Below are 13,611 nucleotides of genomic sequence, written 5' to 3'. Positions count from 1 at the left end.
CCCGCCCGCGCTGCGCCGCTCCGGGGCTCCCCTCTGCGAAAACACCCGCAAAGTGTCGGGTGATTTTGGGTCCGGCGGCTCCGCACCCCGGCGCGGTGGCGGGAGCCCCCTCGGGTTTTGGTCCGTCGCGGAAGAGGGTAGCGGAGGAAGAGCGCGGCGGGCGCGCTGGGAGGCAGCGGCGGCACGGGGGGGCCGAGGCCCCTCCGGCTGCCCTAAGGTCTGCAGCCCCCGCAGGAGCAGGAGGGCGGCCCGGAGCGCCCGTCAGCCCCCGAACCCTTATTGCTCCCTCTCCGCAGCCAACCTCGCCGGGGCTCCCGCCAGCCAAGCGAGCGCCGCGGCGACCGACTGGCTGTTCCTGGGCGGACTGCAAGCCGCACGGATGCAATGCCCCGAGCGTCCGTCTCCTCCCGAGCCCCTCGACCGAAATCCGGGCGCCCGATTAAAGGTGCGAGGTCGGCGGCAGGCGATGTCGCGGCAGCACGGCAGGCGGGGAACGGGGCCGGGTCCTCCGCCCGCTCCCCGGCAGCATCCTATCGAGGTCTGAGCCGTGCTGCGGACAGGCACAGCCCGAGCCTTTTGTGTGGGGGGGTTTGGGTTTCGTTTGGGTTTTTGTTTGGTTTTTCTTTTCTTCGCTTTGCAGGGTTTCTTTTTTTTTTTTCTTTTTTTTTTTTTTTTTTCTTTTTGGTCTGTGTTTAAGTTACTGTGGAATGAGGAGGTGCGAGGCGTCGTAGCAGCTCGGTGGCGGTCCGTCCCTACCGAAAGAGCCGCTCCACACGCGGAGTGCTTTCTTTTTCGGGGATGGGGAGGTGGGACGGGTGGCGGGGGAGCCTCCGGGCCGGGGCGCACCTGCCCGGCGGGTCCCCCCCCGCTCCCGGCGCCCGTCAGCGTTGCTCGACGGGACGGACCCGAGGTGAGCGGCGGGCGCAGTAAGTAGCACTCCCTTCCCCGCGGTACCCCCTCAGCGCGACTCAGCCTCCTCCCCATCCATGCCAGCCTCTCCCGCCCCTTCCCCGCCGCCGCCAGTGGGAGCGCGGCCCCTTTAAGAGCCCGGCTTTGCCTCCCGGTAGCTGAAGGTCATTAAAACACAAAAGCGCTCCAGCGCTGCGGTCCAATATAGCGCATGCGCCCTGCCCGAGGACTGGCAGGGAGACGGCAATATGGCGAGAATGCCTGGCAGCGGCGGCGGCGGCGGAGAGTGGAGCGGCGGCGGCGGAGGGGGCGGCGGACGCGGCGGAGGCGGCGGGAACAATGCGGGGGACCGGCCGTCCGGCCGCGGCGTCGCCCCCCGCCCGCACCGCTACTGCAGCGCCGGCGAGGAGGAGGAGGGCGAGGAGGAGGATGAGATCCAGGAGGTGCAGATAACGGGGGACGAGGAGGAGGAGGACGGAGCCGATGGGGGGCTGCTGCTGGACGAGGAGGAGGAGGAAGAGGAGATGGGTCTGGAGTGGGACGGCGAGGAGGAGACGGAGCCGCTGCCGCCCGCCCCGGGCCGTACGCCGGGCGGCGGCAGCAGCGGCGTCGGGGCTGCCCCGGGGGGCGCCGCGGCGGCTGCCCCGGGGGTCGGCGGCCGGCGGCGGCCCCGGGGGGGCGGCGGAGGACGCGGAGCTGGAGGCGGCCCTGCTGCTGCAGCGGCCGGAGCGGGCGCGGCTGAGCGAGAACACGCGGCTGGCCACCCGCTACGCCGTGCGCATCTTTCGCGAGTACCTGAGCGAGAAGGCGCAGAGCCCCGACTTCGAGACCATGGACAAGGGGGCGCTCTGCCGGGTCCTGCGCTCCTTCTACGCCGAGGCGCGCTCCAAGAGCGGGCAGCTCTACTCCAAGTCCTCCCTCATCAGCATCCGCAGCTCCCTCAACCGCTACCTCAACGAGCCGCCCTACTGCCGCACCCTCGACCTCACCAAGGACCCCGAGCTGCGCGCCGCCAACCTCACCCTGGCCGCTGTCATCCGCAAGCTGGAGGAGCAGGGCGCCGGGCCGGTGGTGCAGAAGCAGGCCATTACCCGCGCCGACCTCCGCAAGCTCTACACGTGCAGCGTCTTCAGCACCCAGAGCCCCTTCGGGCTCCTCAACAAGGTCTGGTTTGAGACCTGCATGTACTTCTGCACCCGCGGCCGGGAGAACCAGCGGGAGCTGGAGGAGGACTCGTTTGGGCTGGCCGTGGATGAGGACGGACGCAAGTTCGTCTACTTCAAGGCGCTGGGGCCCTACCACAAGTCGCGCTCGTCCTCCTGGAGCAAGAAGCGGGCGGAGAGCAGCGACGAGGAGAACCTGCCTCGCATGTATGAGACTGGCACAGAGTTCTGCCCCTATGCCAGCTTTGTCAAGTACCTCTCCAAGCGCAACCCCCTCTGCAAGGCCTTCTTCCAGCGCCCGCGGGACCACTGCAGCGAGGGCGACATCACCTGGTACGAGAACAAGGCCATCGGGAAGAACCTCCTGGGTACCCGCATGCAGATGCTCTCCAAGGCGGCCAAGCTCTCCAAGACCTACACCAACCACTGCATTGGTGCCGTCTCCATTGCCACCCTCAACAGTATCGCTGGCATTGGCACCAAGCTGGGAGGACTGCAGCCACCCCAGCACCACCACCCCCCTCCCCACCACCACCACCTCCTCCACCACCCCGCTGGCGGGGGCTGCTACACCCCTGCCGCCCTCAATGGTGGGCCTCGGCCGCGGCCGCCCGCTGCCAACCCCTATGTGCTGCCCAAAGACGGTGACGCTGCGCCGGTGAAAGCAGAAGCGGCCGCAGTGGCCCCGGCCAAGCGGGCGCTCTACGAGGCCGTGTTCCCGGCAGGGGCTGCGGCCGGCGGCGATGCCTGTGGGCCCTCTGCCTCCCCAAAAAGACTCTGCCGCCGTCCCGCCGAGCCCCTGGATGCCGCTGCGCCCGCCGTGGTGGTGGTCTCAGTGAAACATGACCCCTTGCCTCACCTCCTCCCCGAAGCAAATGGGCACAGAAGCACCACCTCACCCACAGTAGTTTCACCTGCTATTGTTACCCCCACACAGGTAACCGGAAAAAGAAAAAGGAAAAAAAACCAAAAAAATGGCAGCCCCTCACCCTGCCCCACATAGTCTGCACTGCCCCCCTCCTTTCTTGCGCCAAGGCTGGGCACTCAGGCACACTGCCAGCTTTGGGGTGGCTCTTGGGTCACGCTCACTCTTCAGGCACCCCAAGAGCCCGGACGCGAGTTATCCAACTTACTTGCCCCCCCTCAGTCTCTTCATGCCCTGCCACTGGTCCAGTGGCCACTCACTGTGCCTGGGTGTTGACTTGACTGGTGCCTGGGTGCTGCCGTGCTCCCCCTCAGTGGCAGCACCGACCACTCAGCCCTATGGGCTTCCCCTTTCCTCCTTTTTAATTATTTCCCCCCTCTTTTATTTCTCTTTTTGCGGGAGATGTGACTTAGGAAAGTCGAAAGTCAGTCGGGCCAGAATAGTAGATAGGGGCATCAGGTATCATTAGTGTGTGTGGTGTTCTTGATGTGCTAATGAACTATTTGAATAACCTCAAATGCAAGAAACAGCCGGGAGAATACTCAATTACACACTAGTAATGAGGGTGTAATTTTAAACTTCAGAAGTTAACAAGAGGGTTAATATGGCAATTGCATTCATCTTGTATTTGTTTATTTAAAATAGCTCTGTTTCCTGGCAGTGATCCTTTTTTTTTTTTTTTTTAAGGCAAATTGGCTTTACTTGCCTTAGTTACCATAGTGGTGAAATATACAGTAAGAGCACAATTAAACGGGTTTAGGCGCAGCTTAGCCGTGGAATGAGCCCAAATTCATTAGATGTGTTTGGTTAAGGTAAAACGGTGTTGTCGAAAACGCTGTTGAGCTGTGCCTTGATGTGTGCCTTGCAGAGCCCCCTGTGCCGTGTGCCAGCACGTGCTGGTGCCTGCCCCCAATCCCCTCCAAAAGTACTTTCCTCTCGGGTGTTTGAGCGCCGGCGCTAAATTACTTCAATTAAAGCCTCGCTGCACCTCTGCAATTGGCTTGAAGTTTGGAAGCCATTCTAAGTAAATCTGTAAAGCGTACGCAGTTACGTTGTGCCCCATAAAATACCGCGTTTCGGGCAAGAACTTTACTGCTGGCTGCCCTACATGATTACAAAACCCCTCTGACATTCTTGTGTCAAGTAATAACAGGGATCGCAGCCGTCAGCCAGGGAGCGCGGCGCTGGGCAGGCACAGGTATATGACATGCCTGAGCTGTTTCCCGAGTGGAAATACCAGTTCTGGACAGACTGACCCTTTCAAAGAGTTTGCCAACTAATCAACCAGCCTGAAGGCTAATTGGGGTGGGGAGGGGGAGGGCAGGGCTCCCAGCGAATGCCTGCATAAGCATCTATGTTCTTTAAGATACCTGTGACCTCTCCTTTCTTTCAGGGAGGCTTTTTTTGGACCACTTCAGTGGAGTACTGTAGCTTGATCCCCTGCTGTGTGTATCTGGTGTCTCTGAATGGCTTAGAGGCTTGATTATGTGCAGATAATGTTTTTGTTCTAGCTCATTATTTCAGGTAAAAGCTAATGCTCCTCGCTGTATTTAACCCTGGATTCCTCTTCCCCTTGCTTTTAACGATCTTGAAAGCAATTTCGAAACTTCGGGCACAGTTCAGCTTTTGAGGAGGAGCACTGCACGTGCGTCTGGGAAAGGGAAGAGGGAACTGAGCAGAGCAGTCAGTGGTCATGGAGTGTGTGCGTCTTTAACCTGTTAAATGAGGTGTCTTGATACTTTCAGGTGTCAGACTAGAGAACTCTATCTCTACCCTGGCCCACAAATCCCTTCACACTTGCAGAAAGCTTAGGCGAGGAGAAATCCAGCTGCTGTAGTGTTTGGTGCAAAGCTGAGCTTCCTGCGGGAAGCGTTCGGAGCTGTAATTCTCATTAGCAGTGGGCTGTGGGGAGAAAGGGAGAAATAGCTGAAATAGAGTACACAGGCATCTGCTGTCTTCCTAAGTGTATCAAGAAAGAAAATGAGCAATCAGCAAGGGTAATAGAACTAGACAATGTGAGTTTTATCAGTAATTATATGGAAATGTTCACCTCCATTCATAATTTCATGAGTTAAACAAGGTGCCCACTCACTTTTGTAGCTGAATCTTGCCGTTGCTACAAACCTCATTAATGTAAACCTATAATAGAAAAAAAAATGTCTCTCTCTTTTCTTTTTTTTTTTTTTCCCCATTTTCATCACCAATTTTTCTTGTGTCAGTTTTAACTTATGCACTTCTGGGATGTGACAAAATGAAAAAATACTGGTTGGGGAATGGATTTCCTTGGGAGACTGTTAATGCTAAACTTTTTCTCTCTAGCTACCTTTTATGATACTTACACTAATCGAGGTCCAGGGCATTTCCTGGGGAAATTAATGACTGGCTGAGGTTAATGGCCCAAGGCATTGCCTCAAGCCATTGGCTCTCCCAGCCCGGTCATTAATCCCCAGGAAATGCCCTGGCCCTCAATCGTTATTGCTTAATTATAAACAAAGAGTTTCTAGGCCTTTTTACTGAATATATCTCATCAAGTACCATGACACTAAATTCCACTGTTGACAAATATTACTGATTCCTTGAAAACATGAAGGTCATAAGTTTGTGGTTTATTGGTTGTCTTTGTAATTAGTCTTCTAGGGGACAGATTGTGGAACTCATGGATTTGTGCAATACTCTGGTGAAAAGTGGTGGCATAATGTGTGGGTATCTTAGCATATATTCCTTATACTGTGAGTTTTGATTTTTTTTTTTAATAGCATTTAGCAAAGTGTGGAATATGATAGTACTAAATGGGATGTCTTCAATTTGCATTGACTGTTTGAGCAAGAATGTTGATTTTAGGCTTTTGTGTTGTAGCTCCCATTTTTTGTTTAGCCCCAAATTTTCTTTTCAACACTGAGTTGGTAGGAGCCTCCTCCAGAGCTCAGGAAAGGTACATTAAATGTTCATCTTGATCCAACTATTGCTTTAGGTTTTAACCTTAAGAGCAGCATTTATAGTGTATTTTAAGCATACAGCACTGCCATCATGGCACAACTTTCTTTTCAGCTCTTATTTGCTCTGAAGTGTAGCAATTTTCCTGCCACTGACAGCAGTACTTCAGTTCAAGTTGATGACAGAGAGATGTAATTTGGCTGTTGTTCATCTCCCATGTTGCTGAAAGATGAACAATAGCTAAAGCTTGAACTTTTGATGCTACAATGTGGTGGTAGCTTTTGGGTTTTATAGATGTGGTACATGCTGAACTTACTACAGTAGTAATACCCAAAAATAGGTGTAGGAAAATAGTTTGGCCTCTGCCAGGGGGGAGGAGAGTTGCCTGTCACTTGCAAATGCTTTGGTTACATTTGTTCTGTGACTTGGTTGTGTTTCTCTGGCCTGTTTATGAAGAATTTATTAGCTATTAAGATATCTACCAAAAGCTTGGTCATTAAAACCTGAGCCATGTGCATTTGTCATAGCTGTTTTGGGGAATCCTGAAATGCCTTTCTTTTTTTTTTTCCTTCTGCTTTAAATTCAGAGTTGCCCTTTTTGCTGTCTTTTGATCTGACACATGCCTTTTCATTGCCTTACATTCTCTTTGAAGGGCTTACTTTGACCTGAACCAGAAATCTAGTTCTGGCTGCAGGTTTTGCAAAAGAAGGCAGAACAATAGCACATGAGGAATATGAGTAGACAGTAGGCACAACCGGGAGCAAATCAAAAGTAGCTAACAAGTCTAACCCCTTTTTGTCTTGGATTTTGGAGGAGGCAGATAAGAATCTGATCTGGGAACGTCCTGCACATTCCTTAAATGGCCACAAAATTGACTTGTGTTTTGTGCAAGTATCTCTAGAGCTCTGACCAGAATCGTTGGTAGGTGCTTCCCCAGTGTGCAGGGCAGAAGAACTCATCAGGTAGCTTCAGGGAAGGACGCTTAGGATAGTGGTGTAAGGATGCTAGGCTTTATTTCTAGCAGGGTAATAGATGCAGCAATATCCCTATCTTAAGGGCTTGAAGTACAGTGGCTATTAAGACTGATGGCTGCTAAAGACCTTGTTAGTTCTTGTGACAGTACTGCTATTGATCAGGTTTCAGAGGTTAGTGCTGTGATGGCTGCCCTACTGCAGAGTTAGTGCTCTTCTCTTTGATTACTGGATTATCCCAGGTTGCAAGAAAATCCACAATTTTCTAATTTTCTTTTTTAAAAGAAGCATTGAGGTTAAAGTCGTAGAAGGTATGGGTTAAAGAAAGTTTAATCTATGGTTTAAGAAATTGTATCTAACTTGAGGCTGCTGTTTGTTGTTACTTTGTTACTTACAGATTTTTTAATGAGGAAGGTTTTTGCTCTTCTGCTGAGTTACAGATCTGGAAAGTAGATCTGTGGAAGGGACTACTATACCTAATACTCATCAAAATTGCTATGAAATCCTTGGAGGGCAAGGGGATAAGGTAGTAGTGGTATCAAGTTTGGTCCCCAAAGCTTTCTTATCAATCTCCTTACTGAAATGCAGGAATCCTGGCTATGGCTCTTTCGGGCGGAAGTCAGTGTTGTTTGTAACTGAGTGCTTCTAAAGATTGTTGAAGAGAGATAGGGTTTTTCTTTTTAAGGAAGTAGGATATCCCAGGCTACATTCCTTATAATGAAGATGAAGCTTGTTAGGCATGTGAGTGTTTCCCAAGATGAGTACAAGACAAGCAGAATAGAGATTAGGCGTAGTAATCTTATATACAGCTTTGGGGGCAGTACATACACTGAAAGGAATGAAGGGAACTGGTTTTTCTTTCCTTGGCTGAGATTGGTCCATGTTGAATGAGCTGTTAGGGAGTTGATTGTAGGTGACTTGGGAGAGTATTTCAGAGCAGATCCAAGAATGGTGTTTTGATACACGCACTCAGAATGGAGGCTGTGGAGCTAGAGGTCCAATACTCTCTTTGTAGGTCCTCTTGGTTGCATTGGCATATGATATGTTGGAGGTATTAAATTGGGCAACTATTTCAGCTGGTGATTTTTACTATCACTTAATTTTTCAAAATATTTTTCCTTTTTAGAAGTTACACTAATTTTATTTAGTTGCATCACATGAGCTGGTCGGAGAACTTGCTTTGTCCAACCTTCAGCGATGGCAGGAAAGCAAGAGGTGACCAGTCCCTTGTAGCTCAAATGAATATGACTTTTGTGATACAATCAGGAGAAAAGAAAACAACATCACTGAAGGTGCTGCTGTATTTTGACACTCTTTTACATCCTGTAGAATCTGAAATGACTATGTTGGTACTCTGCACATCAAAGATAAAACGCACAAGCTTAAAGGCAGCAGAGAGCTGATTTTTTTTTTTTTGTTTTACATAAAAAGTATTCTGTGATTATCCTGTAAAAGATTTCCCATTGCCCACTGCTCTGTTTCTAGAGAGCAAGAGATCAGAAACTGCTCAGTCTAATTGGTGAGTCTGTGTGACAGGGAGCTGCCTTATTTCATGTATGGTGTAGAAATAAATGAGTGCTTAAACCCTTTGAAACATACCACTACTGCAAAAGCCATAGGCTGTAATTAAATTGAATGTGGGGTTGTATTGTCTTGTGCCCTTGGCTATAAACTTGATAACAGGCCATGGTACCCCCACTATTGTGTTGGAAGCTGGAACCTAATTAGAGATGTTGTAGATTTTCAGTCACTTTCTAAACCCTTCTGTTCATCTTTTTCCCCATGTCCTTTCTTATTATTTTGCTTTTCTATTTCTGAAGCAACAAATGCACCCTTCTTTTCAGAAGGAAATTGTTAAAGGCATGTAGCCAAATATGTATGTGCAAGATAATTTTTTTATCATATTTTGGATTCCAGGGACAAGTGTTGGTTACTGCATTTTATCTGATATGGAAGAGATTTATTAGTGTTGAGACAGTAAAAATATATAATCATGTTTCCAGGGAATGCTTTCAGATTCTTCTAGGCATTAGAATGGGGAATAAGGAAGGGATTGGAACTTCTCATAATACCTTGATCTGAAAGTAACATTGGAACATGTACAATTGAATTCTGTTCTGGTTGTTTTTTGGGGATTATCAACCAGGAAAAATGGCTTTTCTGGGCTTTTAGAAATTTTACATGCTTTGCATTCAGCCAATTTTAGTTGATCTGAAAACCTTCAAACTTGCTAAGGACTTAATCCCCAATGAGAACAACTATCTTTGATGTGTTCTTAATGCAACTTCTAGTTTCAAAAATAATCAAAATTGTAGTGCACAAATGTATTATAAACATTTCCAATAAATTCTTAGTTAATTGATAAGCTCACCTATTGTGTGCACCGGTACACTTCTGTAGCTAGGACAGATCCGTTTAATGAAATGGAAATTGAATGACATTTTAAAGCCCCATTCACTTTACCAATGTATGGATTTTTTTTTTTTTCACTGTATGTTTAGGACACATCTGCTCCATATAGCACAGTTCTGAGCTAGCACCTCCTTGAGACTTCTGACTTGCTTCAAATCCTAGCCTGAGTGTTCTGATGTGGTTTGCAGTGTTCTTGGTACTTAAAATAGGTCATGTAGTCTGGATATAATGCATTAGTGTGTGACTTCTGGAGAGAGGTAATCACTTCTCTTCAAACAGTGTCACCAGCTGTAGGAAACAAGTCCTTCCCCAAGGTGGACACAGGACATGAGGACTGAGTGGAGCTTTTTTGGTAGTGGGGATAGCTCTTGGTGGAAGGGAGGTTGTTTGGTAGGTGCTGTTCAAGTAACACAGGCTGGACCATTTGTCTGTGTAAAGGGAAGAGAGCAGAAAACTCTTTACAGGAGGCAAGGTGTGAAGCTGAATTTTGGCTTTCCTTTTTCTGCTTCCTTATCCAAAAAGTCTTGTGGAGGTGCTGGGGTGATTTCTGAGCTGAGCTTAACTCTACCACAGTGCTTCACTTCTCACTCTCCTCCTCAAAGTGTCTAGGGACCAGGACCAGGTTTGACGATGCTGTTGTTCATTTTAGTTTGGCTTTTGATATCAGGAGTGAGAGGAAGAGGAGCCTGTGTAGTTGAGACTCTTCTGCTTGGTAGCACTAATGAAGGAGCCACAGCTCTCAGGCTCCCCTGCAAATTGGCACCTGTGTGTACTCTGTTAGTACTTCTGTGTCAGCCTGTCAGAAATGTAATGCATAAATTCCTAAAACACCTTCTTTTAAGCCTTTCGTGTGTGCGTGTGTCTGCTTATGTTTATTCAAAATTAGAGATTGCTGGAAAAATTTCAAGAGTGATTTCTCAACATCCTTCAGCTGAATCCTGAGCTTTTACTCACCACAGTGATATTTTTAGCTGCTTCTTCTGCTGCTGTTGATTTTTCTCTGTAGGTTCTAGAAGGCTTCAAAAGTGGCAGAGGGAGGTCGGTCTGCAGTAAGGGCAGTATCCAGTGTCTGATGCCTTGGCTTTGAGTCATTCAAGTCCAGTTTGGTCATACTGAGCCCTTACTGTGATGCAGGGTGGCAAGGATGGGGAGCTTGTCCTCACCTTGCTGGTGAGAGCTCTTGTTTCATGGGTGCTGATGTGTCTGCAGTGCACACCAAGGGACAGCATTGAAACTCTTGGGCTCAGTAGCACCAGTGGTTAATTATTGAGCATCCTCTGGTTGGAAGCTGCTCTGGAGAAATAGCAGCAGAAGCGTGTGGTGTGTGTGGCCAGTGCGGGGGTGGGAGCATGGGTGTGCAGGTTTAGCGTGAAAGAGAAGGGGAAATCCGCTCGTGTTGCCATCCTCACTTCATTTCTGTTTGGGATGGCTTGAGACTCTTCTTGATCTTTTGTCTGAAATGTGGGGAAGAGGAGAAAGCAAGGGAGATGAAGTTGACTTAAATAGCTTCCTTCCTTCCTTCTTAACAAGGGCTAGCTGTTTCACCTGTGACACGCCTGATAAATTCTTTCCCTTGTATTGAAATCACCCCATTCAGAAGAATGTGAGTCTTCTGAAGTGCTGTAATTAACCCATCTAGTTTTGATGCCAAATTGGGAGGACCTAGCTGAGAGTTGGGTTGACAAGTTGGAAAGTGTAAATGGGAGCACAGATGTCCTAACAGAATCCTATGGCTGTAGTACAAACTGTTTGAAATTCAGATAAAGAGGGAGCCTGCTTCAACTGATTGCCTTTTTGAGGGTTTCCCCGTGTTTCTAATGATTTTGTAACTAGCAGCACTGGCTAGTCACAAAAAAAGTTTGCATGCTATTCCTCCTTATCTCAGATATGACAGTGATACTGGCTGTTTGTGGTGATGCTTTTTGTAGGTTTTTATCAAGTTGATCAGTACTAGTTTCCATCTTGAGTTTAGAAAATGTCTTTCTTGCCATGATACACTAGTTTCTGCAAGCTCTCCTAGATTGTTGCAATACCGGGTTCACATTTTGCTCAAGTTCTTAAAATGCTTTTTAAGGGATGGGGGAAATAATAAGATGCTCTAAGCTTGTGCAGTTTGACTGATCAGCAGTTCAGAATGACCTGTTGAGCTTCTCGGTTTATTTTCTCTTGTCTCTTAATTTAGTAATGCTGAAGTATGTATCTTGCTGATTATCTCTTTGAAAATACAGTTTCTTGGGGAAAAAAAACAAAACACTTTCTCTGAAAACACACACTGATCAGTGACTGACTGACTTAGGAGGGGAAAAGTAATTGTTCTTTGAGGAAGAACAGATAAGGCAAAGCTATCTGTGGTCCATGAAACAATGTGAGGAAAACTTAAGTTCTCTAGAACTGACTGGATCTGGTAAGAATATGATTATGATTTTTTTTTCCCCAGCACAAACACTTGAAAAAGTCATATTTCTTAGCAGAGATGGCAATGCCAAATTCCTCAGTCTTTGAATCTGCTTTTTTCCTCCTCAAGTGCTGTTTGAAAATAAAATAGGCAGAATGGGACTAACGTGGTTTCGGTGTCAGCCTCAAATTGCTGCAAAATCGGCTTTCTGAAGCTGCTACCAATCCAGAGCAGTATGTGTAACACAGTTACAGTTTGATTTTTGAAAAGCAAAAATAACTTTTATGTCCTTTCAGAACTTTGTAGCTTTGCCTTCCTTTTGGGGTATTTGACACACTTTCAAAGTAACCTTATTACTGGTTTTATCTCTTAGAAGTCTTTGTAAGTTACCTTTTCCGTGAGACTTTTCGTGTGTTACTTTTGAAATGCACTCGAATACAAAATTTTTGTTGTTGTTTCCACTGAAAGTACTCTAAGATACAAGCTGTTCTGTTCAGGTTTAGGCATTGGAAAGTATCAAAAGTGAGGAATTTTAAAAAAGCTAAGGAAAATGATGTTTATTCAAACTAGAAAGTACAAATGTGTCAAAATGGGCACAGCATGTAGAATGTACAGTGACTCAATACTAAATATAGTATTAGTTGAGTTGCTAATGCATTGTATTGATGTATGGAAGTAGCACTACACTACTGTGTAACTGGCAAAATTATCTCATGGTACAGAGGAGGATAATTCAAGACTTCAGAGTTTATTGTGGTAATTCATTAAGAAAAGATCTCTCCTTCTTGTGCTAAAGTAGAATTTTAACCCCTCCGTTTTTCTCAGTCTCAGTATATTCACTTCCAGACTGCCAGTGGATATAATCAGGACCATGAATGTAATAGTACGCTAGATTTGCAGTACAGGATAATGATATGGTAGTAACTGTGATTGCCATGTAAATATTCAGAAGCTTGTGTATGTTGTTTTAATTGTTGAGAGATACAAAGGCATCAGGTCAAATCTGTATCTTTCCAGGAAAAAAATATAATAGATGAGATTTTTTTTTTTTTTTAATATAGAAGGCCCATGTCCAAATTTTTGCTAAAACAGCAAAACACACTCCTCCTCCTCCTGCTTGGTAACTCAGCTGACTATTTTAACTTATTAAGGCATTTTTATTTCTGTAAAGTGCTGGACTGATTTGACTGGACACTTCTTTTGCTAGGGGGTTGTGATCTTACCAACCTAGTTGCTGTGAAATGCTCTGGTGTTGTGGCATTGTTCTGTGTAGATTACCAGCAGCAGAGCTGCCAGAGCTACCCAGCTCCCCTAACCCTGTCAGCAGCTGCCCCTGGCCTGGCACAGGGGCTGGCAGTGCCCTCCATGGCCTGTCCCTCCTGCAGGGAGCTGGTTCAGGCTCCAGCCACGAGCTGCCTCTGAGCAGTGGCTCAGGGTTCTGTAGGTCTTCTCAGGCTCTCCGCCCAAAAAGGGAACTAATGCTAGAAGGAAAAATTAAATATCTTCCCCTTCACCCCAATCTTTATAAAATCAAAAAGTTCCAAAAAAGCCCCACCCTGAAAAGCTTTAATTGTCTTTAGTTGTTAATGATAGTGGTCTGAAAGAGCTGTTATTTATTTTATCTGAAGGGATTAGATTTTAGAAGGGAAAGGAGCCTTCCAACCTATCAGGAGGCCAGAAAGGTTAAATAACTGAGTAGCAGGATTTTGAAGGCAGAGCATGATTACTTTGTGAGAAGAAAGATATGGAAGTAATAGGTTGAAATGGAAAATAAGGAGAGGAAAGGTAGGGTGAGAATACCTTACCAACTATCTTGCTGCAGCATATCATTTGGGGAACTAGATTAACTTCTGTATGCCAGTGTGCTTCTGCTGGATTAGTTAATGGATTCAAGGATCAAAA

At 47.3% G+C, this 13,611-nt stretch overlaps 1 protein-coding gene across 1 annotated transcript in view; it reads left to right on the top strand.

The window, feature by feature from the left end:
• The first annotated feature begins 1,161 nt into the window (after window positions 1-1,161).
• The window catches only part of KCTD1 (potassium channel tetramerization domain containing 1), a 68,559-nt gene continuing 56,109 nt past the window's right edge, over window positions 1,162-13,611 (top strand). Inside the window, 2 exon segments of the mRNA XM_036378808.2 lie at window positions 1,162-1,480; window positions 1,482-3,009. Of these exon segments, the coding sequence (XP_036234701.2) occupies window positions 1,167-1,480; window positions 1,482-3,009 (1,842 nt within the window). The 5' untranslated portion in view covers window positions 1,162-1,166.

Source organism: Molothrus ater, chromosome 1 (assembly GCF_012460135.2).
Source record: "Molothrus ater isolate BHLD 08-10-18 breed brown headed cowbird chromosome 1, BPBGC_Mater_1.1, whole genome shotgun sequence".
Taxonomy (NCBI): Eukaryota; Metazoa; Chordata; class Aves; order Passeriformes; family Icteridae; genus Molothrus; species Molothrus ater.
Note: the sequence above shows the minus strand (reverse complement) of the source record. Positions and strands in the feature narration are given on the sequence as shown.